The sequence below is a fragment of the Coregonus lavaretus genome (genome assembly GCF_964263955.1).
Source record: "Coregonus lavaretus genome assembly, chromosome: 21".
Classification (NCBI taxonomy): domain Eukaryota; kingdom Metazoa; phylum Chordata; class Actinopteri; order Salmoniformes; family Salmonidae; genus Coregonus; species Coregonus lavaretus.
Genome location: NC_140008.1, coordinates 3,168,912 through 3,190,192, shown reverse-complemented (window position 1 = coordinate 3,190,192; position 21,281 = coordinate 3,168,912). Strand labels below are relative to the sequence as shown.

Genomic DNA, 21,281 nt, shown 5'->3' with positions numbered 1-21,281 from the left:
ATGCCACAGGGCCACCTGTTTGTTGGGGCTGCAATACAATTAGATTAGCCATAGAGATCTATCTCTCAGCTCAGCTAATTTTATTTGTCACATGCGCCGAATACAACAGGTGTAGACCTTACAGTGAAATGCTTATAGTCTGGGTAGCCATTTTATTAGATGTTCAGGAGTCTTAGGGCTTGGGGGCAGAAGCTGTCCAGAAGCCTGCCGGACCTAGACTTGGCGCTCCGGTACCGCCCGCCGTGCGGTAGCAGAGAGAACAGTCAATGACTAGGGTGGCTGGAGTCTTTGACAATTTTACAGTGAAATTAGGCATGGAGATCTATCTCTCAGCTCAGTGTTGGGGCAGATATACAGTGAGATTAGCCAGAGATATCTATCTCTCAGCTCAGTGTTGGGGCAGATATACAGTGAGATTAGCTAGAGATATCTATCTCTCAGTTCAGTTCAGTGCTCAGACAGACACACAGTGTTTGTAAATCCCTCTGATTACCTCTAGCCCCTACCCTTTCCTGTAGTCCCTACCCTTTCCTGTAGTCCCTACCCTTTCCTCTAGCCCCTACCCTTTCCTGTAGTCCCTACCCTTTCCTCTAGCCCCTACCCTTACCTCTAGCCCCTACCCTTTCCTGTAGTCCCTACCCTTTCCTGTAGTCCCTACCCTTTCCTGTAGTCCCTACCCTTTCCTGTAGTCCCTACCCTTTCCTCTTGTCCCTACCCTTTCCTGTAGTCCCTACCCTTTCCTCTAGCCCCTACCCTTTCCTGTAGTCCCTACCCTTTCCTCTAGTCCCTACCCTTTCCTCTAGTCCCTACCCTTTCCTCTAGTCCCTACCCTTTCCTGTAGTCCCTACCCTTTCCTCTAGCCCCTACCCTTTCCTCTAGTTCCTACCCTCTAGCCCCTACCCTTTCCTCTAGTCCCTACCCTTTCCTCTAGTCCCTACCCTCTAGTCCCTACCCTTTCCTCTAGTCCCTACCCTCTAGCCCCTACCCTTTCCTCTAGTCCCTACCCTTTCCTGTAGTCCCTACCCTTTCCTCTAGTCCCTACCCTTTCCTCTAGTCCCTACCCTTTCCTCTAGTTCCTACCCTTTCCTCTAGTCCCTACCCTTTCCTCTAGCCCCTACCCTTTCCTGTAGTCCCTACCCTTTCCTCTAGTCCCTACCCTTTCCTCTAGTCCCTACCCTTTCCTCTAGTACCTACCTTTCCTCTAGTCCCTACCCTTTCCTCTAGTCCCTACCCTTTCCTCTAGTCCCTACCATTTCCTCTAGCCCCTACCCTTTCCTCTAGCCCCTACCCTTTCCTCTAGTTCCTACCCTTTCCTCTAGCCCCTACCCTTTCCTCTAGTTCCTACCCTCTAGTCCCTATCCTTACCTCTAGTCCCTACCCTTTCCTCTAACCCCTACCCTTTCCTCTAGCCCCTACCCTTTCCTCTAGTCCCTACCCTTTCCTCTAGTCCCTACCCTTTCCTCTAGACCCTACCCTTTCCTCTAGTCCCTACCCTTTCCTCTAGTTCCTACCCTTTCCTCTAGACCCTTACCTCTAGTTCCTACCCTTTCCTCTAGTCCCTATCCTTACCTATAGCCCCTACCCTTTCCTCTAGTCCCTACCCTTACCTCTAGTCCCTACCCTTTCCTCTAGTCCCTACCCTTTCCTCTAGCCCCTACCCTTTCCTCTAGCCCCTACCCTTTCCTGTAGTCCCTACCCTTTCCTGTAGTCCCTACCCTTTCCTCTAGCCCCTACCCTTTCCTGTAGTCCCTACCCTTTCCTCTAGCCCCTACCCTTACCTCTAGCCCCTACCCTTTCCTGTAGTCCCTACCCTTTCCTGTAGTCCCTACCCTTTCCTGTAGTCCCTACCCTTTCCTGTAGTCCCTACCCTTTCCTCTAGTCCCTACCCTTTCCTGTAGTCCCTACCCTTTCCTCTAGCCCCTACCCTTTCCTGTAGTCCCTACCCTTTCCTCTAGTCCCTACCCTTTCCTCTAGTCCCTACCCTTTCCTCTAGTCCCTACCCTTTCCTGTAGTCCCTACCCTTTCCTCTAGCCCCTACCCTTTCCTCTAGTTCCTACCCTCTAGCCCCTACCCTTTCCTCTAGTCCCTACCCTTTCCTCTAGTCCCTACCCTCTAGTCCCTACCCTTTCCTCTAGTCCCTATCCTCTAGACCCTACCCTTTCCTCTAGTCCCTACCCTTTCCTGTAGTCCCTACCCTTTCCTCTAGTCCCTACCCTTTCCTCTAGTCCCTACCCTTTCCTCTAGTTCCTACCCTTTCCTCTAGTCCCTACCCTTTCCTCTAGCCCCTACCCTTTCCTGTAGTCCCTACCCTTTCCTCTAGTCCCTACCCTTTCCTCTAGTCCCTACCCTTTCCTCTAGTACCTACCTTTCCTCTAGTCCCTACCCTTTCCTCTAGTCCCTACCCTTTCCTCTAGTCCCTACCATTTCCTCTAGCCCCTACCCTTTCCTCTAGCCCCTACCCTTTCCTCTAGTTCCTACCCTTTCCTCTAGCCCCTACCCTTTCCTCTAGTTCCTACCCTCTAGTCCCTATCCTTACCTCTAGTCCCTACCCTTTCCTCTAACCCCTACCCTTTCCTCTAGCCCCTACCCTTTCCTCTAGTCCCTACCCTTTCCTCTAGTCCCTACCCTTTCCTCTAGACCCTACCCTTTCCTCTAGTCCCTACCCTTTCCTCTAGTTCCTACCCTTTCCTCTAGACCCTTACCTCTAGTTCCTACCCTTTCCTCTAGTCCCTATCCTTACCTCTAGCCCCTACCCTTTCCTCTAGTCCCTACCCTTACCTCTAGTCCCTACCCTTTCCTCTAGTCCCTACCCTTTCCTCTAGTCCCTACCCTTTCCTCTAGCCCCTACCCTTTCCTCTAGTCCCTACCCTTTCCTCTAGTCCCTACCCTTTCCTCTAGTCCCTACCCTTTCCTCTAGCCCCTACCCTTTCCTCTAGTTCCTACCCTCTAGTCCCTACCCTTTCCTCTAGTTCCTACCCTCTAGTCCCTACCCTTTCCTCTAGCCCCTACCCTTTCCTCTAGTTCCTACCCTCTAACCCCTACCCTTTCCTCTAGTCCCTACCCTTTCCTCTAGTCCCTACCCTTTCCTCTAGTCCCTACCCTTTCCTCTAGTCCCTATCCTTACCTCTAGTCCCTACCCTTTCCTCTAGTCCCTACCCTTTCCTCTAGCCCCTACCCTTTCCTCTAGTCCCTATCCTTACCTCTAGTCCCTACCCTTTCCTCTAGTCCCTACCCTTTCCTCTAGTCCCTACCCTTACCTCTAGTCCCTACCCTTTCCTCTAGTCCCTATCCTTACCTCTAGTCCCTACCCTTTCCTCTAGTCCCTACCCTTTCCTCTAGTCCCTACCCTCTAGCCCCTACCCTTACCTCTAGTCCCTATCCTTACCTCTAGTCCCTACCCTTTCCTCTAGCCCCTACCCTTTCCTCTAGTCCCTACCCTTTCCTGTAGTCCCTACCCTTTCCTCTAGCCCCTACCCTTTCCTCTAGTCCCTAACCTTTTCCCTTGTCCTTCCACGTTTCCCTTTGCCCTAACCCTTCTACGTTTGTAGATATGTAAGGTGGAAGCAATATGGTGGAAGCTCGGTGATGTACAGTGGCTTGCGAAAGTATTCACCCCCCTTGGCATTTTTACTATTTTGTTGCCTTACAACCTGGAATTAAAATGTTTTTTTGAAGATTTGTATCATTTGATTTACACAACATGCCTACCACTTTGAAGATGCAAAATATTTTTTTGTGTGAAACAAACAAGAAATAAGACCAAAAAAAAGAAAACTTGAGCGTGCATAACTATTCACCCCCCCCACCCCAAAGTCAATACTTTGTAGAGCCGCCTTTTGCAGCAATTACAGCTGAAAGTCTCTTGGGGTATGTCTCTATAAGCTTGGCACATCTAGCCACTGGGATTTTTGCCCATTCTTCAAGGCAAAACTGCTCCAGCTCCTTCAAGTTGGATGGGTTCCGCTGGTGTACAGCAATCTTTAAGTCATACCACAGATTCTCAATTGGATTGAGGTCTGGGCTTTGACTAGGCCATTCCAAGATATTTAAATGTTTCCCCTTAAACCACTCGTTTGTTGCTTTAGCAGAATGCTTAGGGTCATTGTCCTGCAGGAAGGTGAACCTCCGTCCCAGTCTCAAATGTCTGGAAGACTGAAACAGGTTTCCCTCAAGAATGTCCCTGTATTTAGCACAATCACTCCTTCAATTCTGACCAGTTTCCCAGTCCTTGCTGATGAAAAACATCCCCACAGCATGATGCTGCCACCACCATGCTTCACTGTGGGAATGGTGTTCTCGTGGTGATGAGAGGTGTTGGGTTTGCACCAGACATAGTGTTTTCCTTGTTGGCCTACAAAGCTCAATTTTAGTCTCATCTGACCAGAGTACCTTCTTCCATATGTTTGGGGAGACTCCCACATGCCTTCGGGCAAACACCAAACGTGTTTGCTTATTTCTTTCTTTAAGCAATGGCTTTTTTCTGGCCACTCTTCCGTAAAGCCCAGCTCTGTGGAGTGTACGGCTTAAAGTGTTCCTATGGACAGTTACTCCAATCTCCGCTGTGGAGCTTTGCAGCTCCTTCAGGGTTATCTTTGGTGTCTTTGTTGCCTCTCTGATTAATGCCCTCCTTGCCTGGTCCGTGAGTTTTGGTGGGCGGCCCTCCCTTGGCAGGTTTGTTGTGGTGCCATATTCTTTCCATTTTTAATAATGGATTTAATGGTGCTCTGTGGGATGTTCAAATTTTCTGTTATTTTTTTATAACCCAACCCTGATCTGTACTTCTCCACAACTTTGTCCCTGACCTGTTTGGAGAGCTCCTTGGTCTTCATGGTGCCGCTTGCTCTGGGGCCTTTCAGAACAGGTGTATATATATACTGAGATCATGTGACAGATCATGTGACACTTAGATTGCACACAGGTGGACTTTATTTAAGTCATTATATGACTTCTGAAGGTAATTGGTTGCACCAGATCTTATTTAGGGGCTTCATAGCAAAGGGGGTGAATACATATGCACGCACCACTTTTTCATTATTTATTTTTTAGAATGTTTTTGTGTATGTCCATTACATGAAATCCAAATAAAAATGTATTTAAATTACAGGTTGTAATGCAACAAAATAGGAAAAATGCCAAGGGGGATGAATACTTTTGCAAGGCACTGTAGTTGAGGGTAAACACACGTAAACGCTGTTTACCCACCTTTTGTATTGTCTAGACAGGTTTAAATAAGCAGATCTGATCATTTAACAGGACTGGTAGAGGCTTGTCCACAGTTGTATCTGTTTTGATAGTGAGATGGGTGAATACAGTGGACTCACTCTCTCTCTCTCTCTCCCTATCTCTTTCTCTGAAAATGAAATGGGTGAATAAAGTGGACTCTCTCTCTCCTCTCTCTCTCTCTCTTTCTCTCTCCCTATCATTTTCTCTGAAAATGAGATGGGTGAATGGAGTCAGTGAGCACTCCCCCCGCCTCTGTTTCTGCACCCCCCCCCCCCCCCCCCCATCTCCCTCTCTCCCCTCTCCAAGGATAACAAAGCCACAGAGAGAAAGCCTGAAGCCCAAGTATATTACAAAATTAATTACTACCCAATCTAACTGCGCTCTAGTGTGCATTCAAGTGTGTTCTAACAAGCATTCAAGTGTGCACTAGTTCTAACAGCCAAGGGACAGAAAAATAGATCCTCTTTATATTTTTTAATAGGAATTCTTAATATAATAATAATATGCCATTTAGCAGACGCTTTTATCCAAAGCGACTTACAGTCATGCGTGCAACAAGATTCTTAGCAGCATAACATTCTAATGGCAGAAAGCACTCCATCAAACAACTGCCTTGTAGATTCATTTAAAAGTGTTCTCATACTCCATCACTGTGTGAATGTCCTGCAATAGATAGGTGAGGATGAACTAATAACCTTCTGGAGATAAATATCTTGCCAGCACTGCATGTTCATTCATCTATTCGAGTCTTGGTCACATTCCAGCTTCACCAGTCTACATCCATACAGTGCATGTTGACAAACAACAGAGGGGACAGGGAGGGACACCAAGAGAGATCAATATTATACCCCATCCTTGTTATTGTACACATTTTTCTGACCTTTGACCTCATTGCACTGATTGGTGACAACAAGCTTCTGTAGGGCTGACCAGTGGGTTATTGTTGTGTGGTTCATCTGATAGAATGGACCACTAAATGGCATGTGTACGTATTGGGTTGTCTTTGATGCCAGACAGACAAGAAGAAGACAGACAAGAAGAAGACAGAACAAGAAGAAGACAGACAAGAAGAAGACAGAACAAGAAGAAGACAGAACAAGAAGAAGACAGAACAAGAAGAAGACAGACAAGAAGAAGACAGAACAAGAAGAAGACAGAACAAGAAGAAGACAGACAAGAAGAAGACAGAACAAGAAGAAGACAGACAAGAAGAAGACAGACAAGAAGAAGACAGACAAGAAGAAGACAGAACAAGAAGAAGACAGAACAAGAAGAAGACAGACAAGAAGAAGACAGACAAGAAGAAGACAGAACAAGAAGAAGACAGAACAAGAAGAAGACAGACAAGAAGAAGACAGACAAGAAGAAGACAGAACAAGAAGAAGACAGAACAAGAAGAAGACAGAACAAGAAGAAGACAGACAAGAAGAAGACAGACATAAGAAGACAGAACAAGAAGAAGACAGACAAGAAGAAGACAGAACAAGAAGAAGACAGAACAAGAAGAAGACAGACATAAGGGGATCTGCTCTCAGAGAGATCAAAGACAGAGACACAGCATCTGGAGAGTAACAGAGATGTGTCTGTTGCAGATTATATTAGTACATATCCAGGATCTGTCAGGGCGTTTGGGAAAAGATGTTGTGTATTCACTGTATGTGTTCTAATGTGCAGGGAGTCATCTGGAAATCAACTACATTTTTCTAAGGGTAAAATAGAGTGTGTGCTTCTAAAACAGAAAGCTAATCTACATCATTGCTTGGTGTAGTCTGAAAGGAAACAGAAAGCTAACCTACACTGAATGTACAAAACATTAGGAACACCTTCCTAATATTGAGTTGCATCCCCTTTTGCCCTCAGAACAGCCACAATAGACTCTACAAGGTGTCGAAATTGTGCCACAGGGATGCTGGCCCATGTTGACTCCAATGCTTCCCACAGTTGGCTGGATGTCCTTTGGTTGGTGGATCATTCTTGATACACACAGTAACCTGTTGAGCGTGATAAACCCAGCAGCGTAGCAGTTCTTGACACAAACCGGTGCGCCTGGCACCTACTACCATACCCCGTTCAAAGGCACTTAAATATTTTGTCTTGCCCATTCACCCTCTGAATGGCACACATGCACAATCCATGTCTCAATTGTTTTAAGGCTTAAAAATCCTTCTTTAACCCATCTCCTCCCCTTCACCTACACTGATTGAAGTGGATTTAACAAATGACATCAATAAGGGATCATAGCTTTCACCTGGATTCACCTGGTCAGGCTATGTCATGTTCCTAATGTTTTGTCCGCTCAGTGTACATCATTGCTTTGTGTTGTAGGAAAGGAAAGCAGAGCAGTGCTAGCCCCCCCCCTCTCAAACACGTTGTCCCTCAGGGAGGAGGAAGCATCCTTCACAGCTTCCCTGATTGTGTTAAGCTGGTCCTCGTGTCAACCACCTGACAGGGGGGCATCATGTGCACCGGCCACATGTACAACAGCATTGGCTCTTTAGTGTACTGTATTGGGATGAAACAGACCTGCTTCTGGCCCATCACAAAGTTATTAGCACCTTTAGTGAAGAGGGTAGCATGGGTGGCACTGACGCAGGCACTTCATGAAGTAAACTGAAATTCCACTTCCAATTTTCCTCAGAAATGTAAGTTTACTGAATGAACTTAAATGGAATTCACCCCAAACCCTCCTGAGGTGTTTTTCATCCACCAGAAATAATGAAAACCATTAGTAATTTTCTTAATCTCAAATAAACTCTCACCAGACTCAGACAGGTGAGAGAAAAATATCCTTACAGTTGACCTTCAGGGGCGGCTTAGCCTGCCAGGTCACAAAGCTCAAAGTGATAAAGTGCAATGAAGATTTATAAAGCAGAGGAATGGATTTGGGGTGGGGAGAAGTAGGGAGATGGGGCACGAGGAACGTTAATCACAGAAAAAAAAAAGTGTGGATCAGGTTTAATCCTCTTACAAATAAATCACTGACCATTTCCTGCTTTCCCGAAAGGAGCGAGAGCCACGTGATCAACAAGGCCCCAAGGGGCAGTAAACAATGTCAAGACTCAACAATATATGTCAAACGTTTATACCGGTACATATTTCCAGAGCCTGAAAGTGGCTCAAGTATTCTTCGAACATCGTATTAGCTTTAGAAAGCGTTCACTCACGTGAGATTACTGGAACGTTGTCAGAACTGGAAGCGGTTACCTTGATCAAGTTACAGATCTTCAGAACAATGTTTTAGCTTATTAATTAACACTAGGACCATGTTCCCATGCGGATCAGAAATCTCATTCCCCTGTTTGCTGGGCGCTACCAGTAGGTGAGAAGGCTATTGGTCATTCTAACCAGCATTGAGTTGTAAAATAGCTTCAGGAGACTTACGAGAGTTGGTTTGCTGAACTTTTTAACCTCAATGAAGGGGGGGGGGGGGGGAATCCATGATGACAAAATCTTGTTTATTGATGAAAAATCTAATTAATATGAGAGATGAATCATCGACAACGACACACGTTGCTTTATTAGGACGTATGCGTCATCTGAAATGCCTTTCTTTTAGGACCGGACTATTCTACTGTTTGATCTCTGTACGGTAATGTTTCCGTCGCCTCTTTCAGGCCGTCAGACAAAATGAAAAGGTGTCTTAGATTCATTTATTTTCCCATGACGTTAGGGATGCTTCTCTTTTTCCATTTGCTGTCGAGGGCTGATATTATTGCTGCTTGCCCTCCACACACACACGCACGCACACACAGACACACACACACACACACACACACACACACACACTTCAGCACCCCCCTCCTCTCTCGTCCACCCTGCCCCCTCTTCTCTCTGCATTGTGGTTGATAAATACCAAAGCCTGGTCTTGCTCCTGGTAGACTACCACTTTATATAGTCGAGAAACATTCGAAAGACAGGGGAATAAATAGTACGGAATTTCAATATGTATTCCAATAAAACTGAAGGACCGCGCCGAGGGAGGTCTTTCGACTCCATTAACATCGGGTTTGAAGAAAAGCTACTGAACAATGAGGTAAGAAATTGTTTCCTTTTTTTTTTTGCCTTATTAGATAGTTGTTTTCTTGTTATAGGCAACTTTCTTACAGTTCTCCAAACATTGCATTTGGAAGTGGGATATCCGTTTGAATTGGAGAAAGCGTTTGGCTTTTGCCAGCCATTGGTTGACATTGCGCTATTATACTATTTAAAACCCAATTCGTTTAAACGAAACTATCTGGCGATAGATGTCATGTCAATTTAGTTGTAGCCTAATTAGTAGGCGTAACCATTCATTTCTCAGTAATCAACGATAGTTGCAGGTTTTTGTCGTAACTGGTTAAACTCAGAGTCGTATATATATATATATAGCTCTTGTTAAACCGTTTCAATCTCGTGATAATTTCAATGCGTCAAACGCTAAAACCGTCATGAGTGCAGAACTTTGCAGGGATACAAAAACGTGCCGATATAATTTCAAATATCCTGCAAATCACAGGTTGAAATAACCTATCTATAACTCGTACATATAGAATCCCTCGAATCTCTTGAAACAGCACTTGCAATCTAACCCAATTAGGCTAAATCAATTGGAACATATCTAACATTTCAGTAACTAATTCACCAGAAATGTTACCTGTTGCTCTCTATAACTAGCCTATTAATACAGACACACCATATCACAATCGATGTATAATATATAAAAACTATTTGTAAAAAAAAAAAAAAAAAATACATCCATATTACAAGTGATAGGGCTACATAAAATAGTAATCCACATCAAATTAAGATCATTTAAAACAGTCTCGTGTTGGATTCATTAACTGCACCCTAATCTCGCGTGATAGATTAAAGTCGCCTAAAAGGAGCTAATAATAGGCTTCCGACCTCGCGCTTTCCTAAATGGGATTGCTTTAAATCCCGTGTTTGGGCCGGACACCGGCACACCTTCGTTAAACCAAGACGCGGCGAGTCACCTACTGCGCGGTGCCTGCCAACCTGACCCGTTCCGTGCCTCTGTCCGGTGTCTCGAACTGCTGTCGTGCGTTTTATAATGCTGCTACGGGTTCTGCTGACTGAGGGCCAACGACGGCTGGTTTCCCGCGCTGTCTCCTCCGTATCAGCTGAGGGAAATATGGTTGGTAGCAAATTCAATTCATAATCGCTGAAGGAAATATGGTTGGTAGCAAATGAAATTAGCTGATTTTATCTTTAGACTATAGGATAATTGTTATAAAACATCACTTTAACTGAATAACATGTTGAATGTAATTAGACTAAGGTATTAGCCTAATGTTTTATTTATTACTATTTGTTATGAAAAAGTCCTGATTTTAATTGGCCATTTGGATGCCTTGAAATTGAGCCAGTGAAATTCAGAACAATGGACAGCGCCAACCAACCGTCGCTTAAAATGGGGTTATCACTGTCCCGGGTGCTGATTTTCATTGACGCGATGACGGGATTAAAATCGATTGACCGTCGCCACTAATACAATCTAATCCAAACAGGTTAAACGTGCAATAGTTTCTGTTATTGCATTGAACATGTTTTTATGAGTTATCTTAATTCTTAACAACAAAATAGAGAATATCGGTAAAATAATAAGGATACAGTGAGGGATTATTCTGATCTGGATATTGTTCAGGTTATTATGTTTGTCGGATTTTTGTGTGTATGATCCAAGTGATTAGTTCATTGGCACGACAGCATAGGCTAGTTTAGATCCGGATTTAAAGGTGCTGTTGATTTGCAAAAGGAATGTGCTTCTTATAGTAATGTGGTGTATTTGTTTAATAACGTTTAATTGTATTTCTTCAATGTACAAGTTTACAAATCAATCCAAGTAGGCCTCGGCATATGTACAATTATTTGAAGTTATTTAACTATACAATTCACAAAACACACAACACTAGACTGACGTTTAGTTTCTTAGGGCCAGGCGCCTTCAACAGCTGCCACCATCACAGTTGAGTGACTAAATGTCCCACGGCAGACAGACCGTGCGTCACTGGATGGATACTAGCCTACCCCGACACTGATGAAAGTTGGCTGGTGAAAAGGGCATTCGTCAATCTATCGTTGACTCATGACGCTCATTTCTGTTCTTTTTTTTTTTTTTCCACAGATGAACAAATCAACCTTCACGAAGATCGAGGAGAGCAGAACCGAGAAAAAGAACGCGCCATCAGACGGGCGGGCAGCGATTGTCTTCTCACTCAAGAATGAAGTTGGAGGGCTCGTGAAGGCGCTGAAACTTTTCCAGGTAAGTCTAATGTGCACTTGTGCCAAAATGTGCATTTGCATGAGTTCTGTAACCTATCTTGTTTGTGACAACAATGTTATTTAATCCCTTTAATCCTTTTGATCTCACCTGATTTAAAAATCCTATTATAATTGGTCTACTTAGGCCAGTGGGTTCAATGTGATTATCAATGCAGGCCTCCACTGTTTTGCATCATATGTTTTCCATAAACATTACTGAAATATACACTACCGGTCAAGAGTTTTAGAACACCTACTCATTCAAGGGTTTTTCTTTATTTGTACTATTTTCTACATTGTAGATTAATAGTGAAGACATCAAAACTATGAAATAACACAAATGGAATCATGTAGTAACCAAAAAAGTGTTAAACAAATCAAAATATATTTTATATTTGAGTTTCTTCAAATAGCCACCCTTTGCCTTGATGACAGCTTTGCACACTCTTGGCATTCTCTTAACCAGCTTCACCTGGAATACTTTTCCAACAGTCTTGAAGGAGTTCCCACATATGCTGAGCACTTGTTGGCTGCTTTTCCTTCACACTGCGGTCCGACTCATCCCAAACCATCTCAATTTGGTTGAGGTCGGGAGATTGTGGAGGCCAGGTCATCTGATGCAGCACTCCATTTCTCTCCTTCTTGGTAAAATAGGTCATTGTCCTGTTTAAAAACAAATGATAGTCCCACTAAGCCCAAACCAGATGGGATGGCGTTTCGCTGCAGAATGCTGTGGTAGCCATGCTGGTTAAGTGTGCCTTGAATTCTAATTAAACCACAGACAGTGTCATCAGAAAAGCACCCCCACACCATAACACCTCCTCCTCCATGCTTTACGGTGGGAAATACACATGCGGAGATCATCTGTTCACCCACACCGCGTCTCACAAAGACACGGCGGTTGGAACCAAAAATCTCCAATTTGGACTCCAGACCAAAGGACACATTTCCACCGGTCTAATGTCCATTGCTCGTGTTTCTTGGCCCAAGCAGGTGTCTTTTTCTTATTGGTGTCCTTTAGTAGTGGTTTCTTTGCAGCAATTCGACCATGAAGGCCTGACTCATACAGTCTCCTCTGAACAGTTGTTGAGATGTGTCTGTTACTTGAACTCTGTGAAGCATTTATTTGGGCTGCAATTTCTGAGGCTGGTAACTCTAATTAACTTATCCTCTGTAGCAGAGGTAACTCTGGGTCTTCCATTCCTGTGGCGGTCCTCATGAGAGCCAGTTTCATCATAGCGCTTGATGGTTTTTGCGACTGCACTTGAAGAAACTTTCAAAGTTCTTGAAGTGTTCTGTATTGACTGACCTTCATGTCTTAAAGTAATGATGGACGGTCATTTCTCTTTGCTTATTTGAGCTGTTCTTGCCATAATATGGACTTGGTCTTTCACCAAATAGGGCTATATTCTGTATACCCCCCCCCCCCCCCCCCACACACACACCTTGTCACAACACAATAAGGAAATAAATTCCACAAATTAGCTGTCATCAAGGCAAAGGGTGGCTATTTGAAGAATCTCAAATATAAAATATATTTTGTTTCGTTTAACACTATTTTGGTTACAACATGATTCCATTTGTGTTATTTCATTGTTTTGATGTCTTCACTATTATTCAACAATGTAGAAAATAGTAAAAATAAAGAACAACCCTTGAATGAGTAGGTGATCTAAAACGTTTGACCGGTAGTGTAAATTATAAATGTAGCAGTAGATTATAGATTAAGCGAATTATATTATAGATGTAACCAAAAAAACTACTATTTTTTATATTCCATTCCTTACAGGAAAACCACGTCAACCTTGTCCACATAGAATCCAGAAAATCGAAAAGGCGTAACTCTGAATTCGAGATCTTCGTGGACTGTGACAGCGATCACGAGCAGCTCAACGAGATCATTCAGCTGCTACGGAAGCACGTGAACATAGTGGATATGGACCAACCTGACAACTCCTGTTTACCTGAAGAAGGTATTCCACAGTAGACAAAATGGTTGATTATTGATTATTGATTTCTACGTTTTGTTAGAGTATATTCTACCACAGTATATTGAGTAAAGTTTATATTGCGCAGTATGCACGCTTATATATATATTATATATAATATTATATATATATTATTAATATATTATATATATTTTAAGTATACACACTTAGGCCCACAGAGTATATTCCAATCTTTACAATCACATGATGGACCTAATTAAGTGAAAACTAATTATTTATATTTCAGATATAGAAAATGCCCCCTGGTTCCCCAAGAAGATCTCAGATCTGGACAAGTGTGCCAACCGTGTTCTAATGTACGGATCAGACCTGGACGCCGACCATCCGGTACGTACTATAATTATGACATAGAAACTAGGCATTACTTTATAATGTTTATGTATTACTTTATCTTGTTATAACAATGTTATATCTCCCTCTTATCACAGGGGTTCAAGGACAACGTCTACAGAAGAAGGAGAAAGCATTTCGCTGATCTCGCCATGAACTACAGATAGTAAGTACATTATGGTTGAACTAACATATTTTCCAGGAAAAAAAGGTAATTATATAATCGAAGAATATATCCCATATCAAGTTTCCTCCTATTCTATTCTACTGTACTCTACTATATTCTACTGTACTCTACTCTACTATATTCTACTGTACTCTACTGTACTATATTCTACTGTACTGTACTCTACTATGTTCTACTGTACTCTACTGTATTCTATTTTACTGTGCTGTACTGTACTCTACTCCACTCTACTATATTCTACTGTACTCTACTATATTCTACTGTACTCTACTCTACTATATTCTACTGTACTGTACTCTACTGAATTCTACTGTACTCTACTGTATTCTATTCTACTGTACTCCACTCTACTATATTCTACTGTACTCTACTCTATTCTACTTCACTCTACTCTACTATATTCTACTGTACTCTACTCTATTCTACTGTACTCTACTGTACTATATTCTACTGTACTCTACTCTGTTCTATTCTACTGTACTGTACTGTACTATATTATATTCTACTGTACTCTACTATATTCTACTGTACTCTACTCTACTCTATTCTACTGTACTCTACTGTACTCGATTCAACTGTACTATATTCTACTGTACTCTACTATATTATACTGTACTCTATTCTACTGTACTCTACTCTATTCTACTGTACTCTACTATATTCTATTAACAGCCATTGTCTTGTCCTTATCTTCCAGTGGGGACCCTATCCCTCGTATAGAGTTTACAGAGGAGGAGTTGGCAACGTGGGGGGTGGTGTACCGGGAGCTCAACAAGCTGTACCCTACCCACGCCTGTAGAGAGTACCTGAAGAACCTGCCCCTACTGGCCAAACACTGTGAATGTAGAGAGGATAACATACCACAGCTAGAGGACGTATCACGCTTCCTTAGAGGTGAGATGGGAGGAGGGGCGGGTTGTGTGTGTCTGGGAGTCGTTTGGGAGTCGTTTGGGAGTCGTTTGTGTATATACTGTGTGTGTGTGTGTGTGTGTGTGTGTGTGTGTGTGTGTGAGACAGAGACGGAGAGACATACAGACAGAGACATACAGACAGAGAGACATACAGACAGAGACAGAGAGACAGACAGACAGACAGACAGACAGAGACATACAGACAGAGACAGAGACATACAGATAGAGACAGAGAGACAGAGACATACAGACAGAGACATACAGACAGAGACATACAGACAGAGACAGAGAGACAGAGACATACAGACAGAGAGACAGAGACATACAGACAGAGACATACAGACAGATAGACAGAGACATACAGACAGAGACAGAGACATACAGACAGAGAGACAGAGACATACAGACAGAGACAGAGACATACAGACAGAGACAGAGAGACAGATACATACAGACAGAGACATACAGACAGAGACATACAGACAGAGACAGAGAGACAGAGACATACAGACAGAGAGACAGAGACATACAGACAGAGACATACAGACAGATAGACAGAGACATACAGACAGAGACAGAGACATACAGACAGAGAGACAGAGACATACAGACAGAGACAGAGACATACAGACAGAGACAGAGAGACAGATACATACAGACAGAGAGACAGAGACGGAGAGACATACAGACAGAGACATACAGACAGAGACATGCAGACAGAGACAGAGAGACAGACAGACAGACAGAGAGACAGAGACAGAGAGACAGTGAGACAGTGAGACAGAGACAGTGAGACAGAGACAGAGAGACAGAGTGAGAGAGTGTTGGATACTAGATAAAAAATACTTTATCAAATCAAATCAAATGTATTGGTCACATACACATGGTTAGCAGATGTTATTGCGAGTGTAGCGAAATGCTTGTGCTTCTAGTTCCGACAGTGCAGCAATATCTAGCAAGTAATATCTAACAGTTCCACAACAAATATCTAATACACACAAATCTAAGTAAAGGAATGGAATAAGAATATATCAATATATGGATGAGCAATGTCATTATCAGAGCGGCATAGTCTAAGATGCAATAGATAGTATAGAATACAGTATATACATATGAGATGGGGAATGCAAGATATGTAAACATTAAGATAGTATAGAATACAGTATATACATATGAGATGGGGAATGCAAGATATGTAAACATGATTTAATGGTAAAATAAATGTAACCAATATTTAACCAATATTTATATCCCATTTTGTAAGATTGATCAGGAACATCACTCTGTTGCTGACATGTTGCACACAGTTTGGGTCCAGTATGTGACATTTTCTTGAATCCTATAATGTTTTAGAGCGGACAGGCTTCACCATCCGGCCTGTGGCAGGTTACCTCTCCCCCAGAGACTTCCTGGCTGGTCTGGCCTTCCGCGTGTTCCACTGTACCCAGTACGTCCGACACAGCTCCGACCCCCTCTACACACCAGAGCCGTAAGTACCTCCATACCACATTTATTTTACCTTTATTTTAGCAGGGAGTCCCATTGAGACCAAGGTCTCTATTACAAAGGAGTCCTGCACTAAGGGCCCTTAACCAACATTCTGAATGACCTGAAACACAACCACATTCCTCAGTAAAGGGTCCTTAACCAACATTCTGAATGACCTGAAACACAACCACATTCATCAGTAAAGGGTCCTTAACCAACATTCTGAATGACCTGAAACACAACCACATTCCTCAGTAAAGGGTCCTTAACCAACATTCTGAATGACCTGAAACACAACCACATTCCTCAGTAAAGGGTCCTTAACCAACATTCTGAATGACCTGAAACACAACCACATTCCTCAGTAAAGGGTCCTTAACCAACATTCTGAATTACCTGAAACACAACCACATTCCTCAGTAAAGGGTCCTTAACCAACATTCTGAATGACCTGAAACACAACCACATTCCTCAGTAAAGGGTCCTTAACCAACATTCTGAATGACCTGAAACACAACCACATTCCTCAGTAAAGGGTCCTTAACCAACATTCTGAATGACCTGAAACACAACCACATTCCTCAGTAAAGGGTCCTTAACCAACATTCTGAATTACCTGAAAGACTCTGGCCAACTGTAGGGTATAATCTCATAAGCCTGAACCAAATCTCGTCATGAGCTACAGTGAGGGAAAAAAGTATTTGATCCCCTGCTGATTTTGTACGTTTGCCCACTGACAAAGAAATGATCAGTCTATAATTTTAATGGTAGGTTTATTTGAACAGTGAGAGACAGAATAACAACAAAAAAATCCAGAAAAACGCATGTCAAAAATTTTATAAATTGATTTGCATTTTAATGAGGGAAATAAGTATTTGACCCCTCTGCAAAACATGACTTAGTACTTGGTGGCAAAACCCTTGTTGGCAATCAGAGGTCAGACGTTTCTTGTAGTTGGCCACCAGGTTTGCACACATCTCAGGAGGGATTTTGTTCCACTCCTCTTTGCAGATCTTCTCCAAGTCATTAAGGTTTCGAGGCTGACGTTTGGCAACTCGAACCTTCAGCTCCCTCCACAGATTTTCTATGGGATTAAGGTCTGGAGACTGGCTAGGCCACTCCAGGACCTTAATGTGCTTCTTCTTGAGCATCTCCTTTGTTGCCTTGGCCGTGTGTTTTGGGTCATCGTCATGCTGGAATACCCATCCACGACCCATTTTCAATGCCCTGGCTGAGGGAAGGAGGTTCTCACCCAAGACTTCTCAAATCAAATCAAATCAAATTTTATTGGCCACATGTGCCGAATACAACAGGTGCAGACATTACAGTGAAATGCTTACTTCACTGCCCCGTCCATCGTCCCTTTGATGCGGTGAAGTTGTCCTGTCCCCTTAGCAGAAATACACCCCCAAAACATAATGTTTCCACCTCCATGTTTGACGGTGGGGATGGTGTTCTTGGGGTCATAGGCAGCATTCCTCCTCCTCCAAACACAGCGAGTTGAGTTGATGCCAAAGAGCTCGATTTTGGTCTCATCTGACCACAACACTTTCACCCAGTTCTCCTCTGAATCATTCAGATGTTCATTGGCAAACTTCAGACGGGCATGTATATGTGCTTTCTTGAGCAGGGGGACCTTGCGGGCGCTGCAGGATTTCAGTCCTTCACGGCGTAGTGTGTTACCAATTGTTTTCTTGGTGACTATGGTCCCAGCTACCTTGAGATCATTGACAAGATCCTCCCATGTAGTTCTGGGCTGATTCCTCACCGTTCTCATGATCATTGCAACTCCACGAAGTGAGATCTTGCATGGAGCCCCAGGCCGAGGGAGTTTGACAGTTATTTTGTGTTTCTTCCATTTGCGAATAATCGCACCAACTGTTGTCACCTTCTCACCAAGCTGCTTGGCGATGGTCTTGTAGCCCATTCCAGCCTTGTGTAGGTCTACAATCTTGTCCCTGACATCCTTGGAGAGCTCTTTGGTCTTGGCCATGGTGGAGAGTTTGGAATCTGATTGATTGATTGATTGCTTCTGTGGACAGGTGTCTTTTATACAGGTAACAAGCTGAGATTAGGAGCACTCCCTTTAAGAGTGTGCTCCTAATCTCAGCTCGTTACCTTTATAAAAGACACCTGGGAGCCAGAAATCTTTCTGATTGAGAGGGGGTCAAATACTTATTTCCCTCATTAAAATGCAAATACATTTATAAAATTTTTGACATGCGTTTTTCTGGATTTTTTTGTTGTTGTTCTGTCTCTCACTGTTCAAATAAACCTACCATTAAAATTATAGACTGATCATGTCTTTGTCAGTGGGCAAACGTACAAAATCAGCAGGGGATCAAATACTTTTTCCCTCACTGTAGTTAGCTAGCTACTTGATTTATTATGTGTTGTTTATGGTTCTGAGATTACATACTACAGTATAAGATAAAGGGCTGTATAACTCCAGTGTTTCTTGTTTCCGGTCACACAGAGACACGTGCCATGAGTTGCTGGGTCACGTCCCGTTGCTGGCTGAGCCCAGCTTCGCCCAGTTCTCCCAGGAGATAGGCCTGGCTTCCCTCGGAGCTTCAGATGAATCCATACAGACCCTGGCCACCGTGAGTAGTCATCCTGTACTAACTCTGAACATATCAAATATCCTGTCTAACACTAACATCCTACCCAGGGACAGCTAGAGCATGACATTAGTTTAGTACCAACGCTGGACCTTGTAGACTCTGTAACAAAAAGTACTCTGATCAGTGGTGGAAAAAAGTACCCAATTGTCATACTTGAGTAAAAGTAAAGATACCTTAATAGAAAATGACATTCAAAATGTAACAAGTCGTTTTGGGTGTCAGGGGAAAATGTATGGAGTAAAAAGTACATTATTTTCTTGAGGAATGTAGTAAAGTACAGATACCCTAATAAAACGACTTAAGTAGTACTTGAAAGTATTTTTACTTAAGTACTTTACACCACTGATGTCTTGTAACATTACTTTTTATTATAGAGTAATGTTTATATATATATATATTACTAAGAGATTAACTTAGTCACCAACCCTAAAACCTTGTTAGCCTGGTCCTACATTTGTTTGTTCTGTCTTGGTGTGACAATGACCATCGGAGTCGGCACGACGGCACAAACGGATCTGGGACCATGGCAGAACCTAGAGAGGGGAATGGATCAGCAGTTCACATTTCGTTTGGCATTACTGACTCTTGCATGCGCTGTTGTGTTCCAGTGTTATTTCTTCACGGTGGAGTTTGGCCTGTGTAAACAGGAGGGGAAGCTGAGAGCGTACGGAGCAGGCCTTCTGTCTTCCATCAGTGAACTCAAGGTATATAAATATTATTGTAACGAATTCGGGGGGGGGGGGGGGGGTAGCCCCGACCGGGACTCGAACATGGGTCCAGCAACTGTCAAGCCAACGCCTTTACCGTTACGCCAAGAGGTCCAAATCTCTTGACAAGGACTAGGTGTTCGCTTAAGGTCGCTACATTATAAACAAAAGGTATTATATTAGAAACTAAAGGTAATATTATATTAGAAACAAAGTTATTTAGGGGAGAATGCTGTTTAGTCCAAGATTAGTCTTAATCTGGTCCTGGGAAACTGGACCAAATGTTTTGTTCTTCCTCCCCACAGCATGCTTTGTCTGGTAACGCCGTCATCAAGCCTTTTGACCCCAAGGTCACATGTAAACAGGAGTGCATCATCACAACATTTCAGGACATCTACTTTGTGTCCGACAGCTTTGAGGAGGCCAAAGTCAAGATGAGGTGAGATGACCTTGGGGTCAAAGGGCATCTGGAATCTTACTGTATAGTAACACATTATTTAAATGTAGATTACCTTCATATGGACTTCATAACACATTGATACATTCGTATGTACTGCTTATGAATGGGTTATGTATGGGTCATGAATGTGTTATAATGTCCTTGTGTAGGTACCCTTCAAATAAAAGTGTCACTGGATTGATACACGCTCTGTTACTGACTGCTAGCATCACTGTGGTGACGTGTAAAGGCTTTTAGATGAGCTGTTCTTTACTATCTCCTTCTACACACACACACACACACACACAGACGCACACGCACACACACACACACAAACACACACACACACAGACACACACACACACACACACACACAGACACACACACACACACACACACACAGACACACAGACACACACACACACACACACACACACAGACACACACACACACACACACAGACAGACACACACACACACACAGACACACACACACAGACACACACACGCACACAAACACACACACACACACATACACACACACACACACATTCAGACACACACACAGACACAGTATCTCTCTCTCTCTCTCTCTCTCTCTCTCTCTCTCTCTCTCTCTCTCTCTCTCTCTCTCTCTCTCTCTCTTACTGCTACCATTACTTTCATAGCTTCTAGATCGTATCATCTAGATATGCATAATAACTCATTCTTGCCATCCCTCCAGGGAGTTTGCCAAGACGATCAAGCGTCCGTTCACGGTGCGCTACAACCCGTATACTCAGAGTGTGGACGTTCTAAAGGACACTCCCAGTATCAACAGCGTGGTGGAGGAGCTGAGACATGAGCTGGACATTGTGGGCGACGCCCTCAGCCGGCTTAACAAACACCTGGGAGTCTGAGTGACAACCTAAAGCCCTATGAGTCACAGACTCCCAAATGGCACCCTATACCCTGCCTACAGGCCCTGGTCAAAAGTAGTGCACTATATATAAGGAATAGGGTGCCATTTGGGACACGGGTCTCTGATGACCTCAACGCCATTATCTGAGTGTCTGTGGCGACCTAGACACACGCCACCCCGTGTTCCGCTATCTAATTATTAT

The 21,281-nt window shown here is 43.4% G+C and overlaps 1 protein-coding gene across 1 annotated transcript; it reads left to right on the top strand.

Moving 5' to 3' along the window:
* Positions 1–9,166: 9,166 nt before the first annotated feature.
* Positions 9,167–21,077, top strand: tph1a (tryptophan hydroxylase 1 (tryptophan 5-monooxygenase) a; the record flags this gene model as incomplete). The annotated part of the gene is made up of 11 exons (XM_084185571.1): positions 9,167–9,256; positions 11,348–11,485; positions 13,274–13,457; positions 13,720–13,820; positions 13,922–13,989; positions 14,708–14,904; positions 16,275–16,410; positions 18,886–19,012; positions 19,642–19,737; positions 20,046–20,179; positions 20,903–21,077. 11 exons carry the CDS (start codon positions 9,167–9,169, stop codon positions 21,075–21,077), a joined length of 1,446 nt encoding a protein of 481 aa, XP_084041697.1.
* Positions 21,078–21,281: the final 204 nt, after the last annotated feature.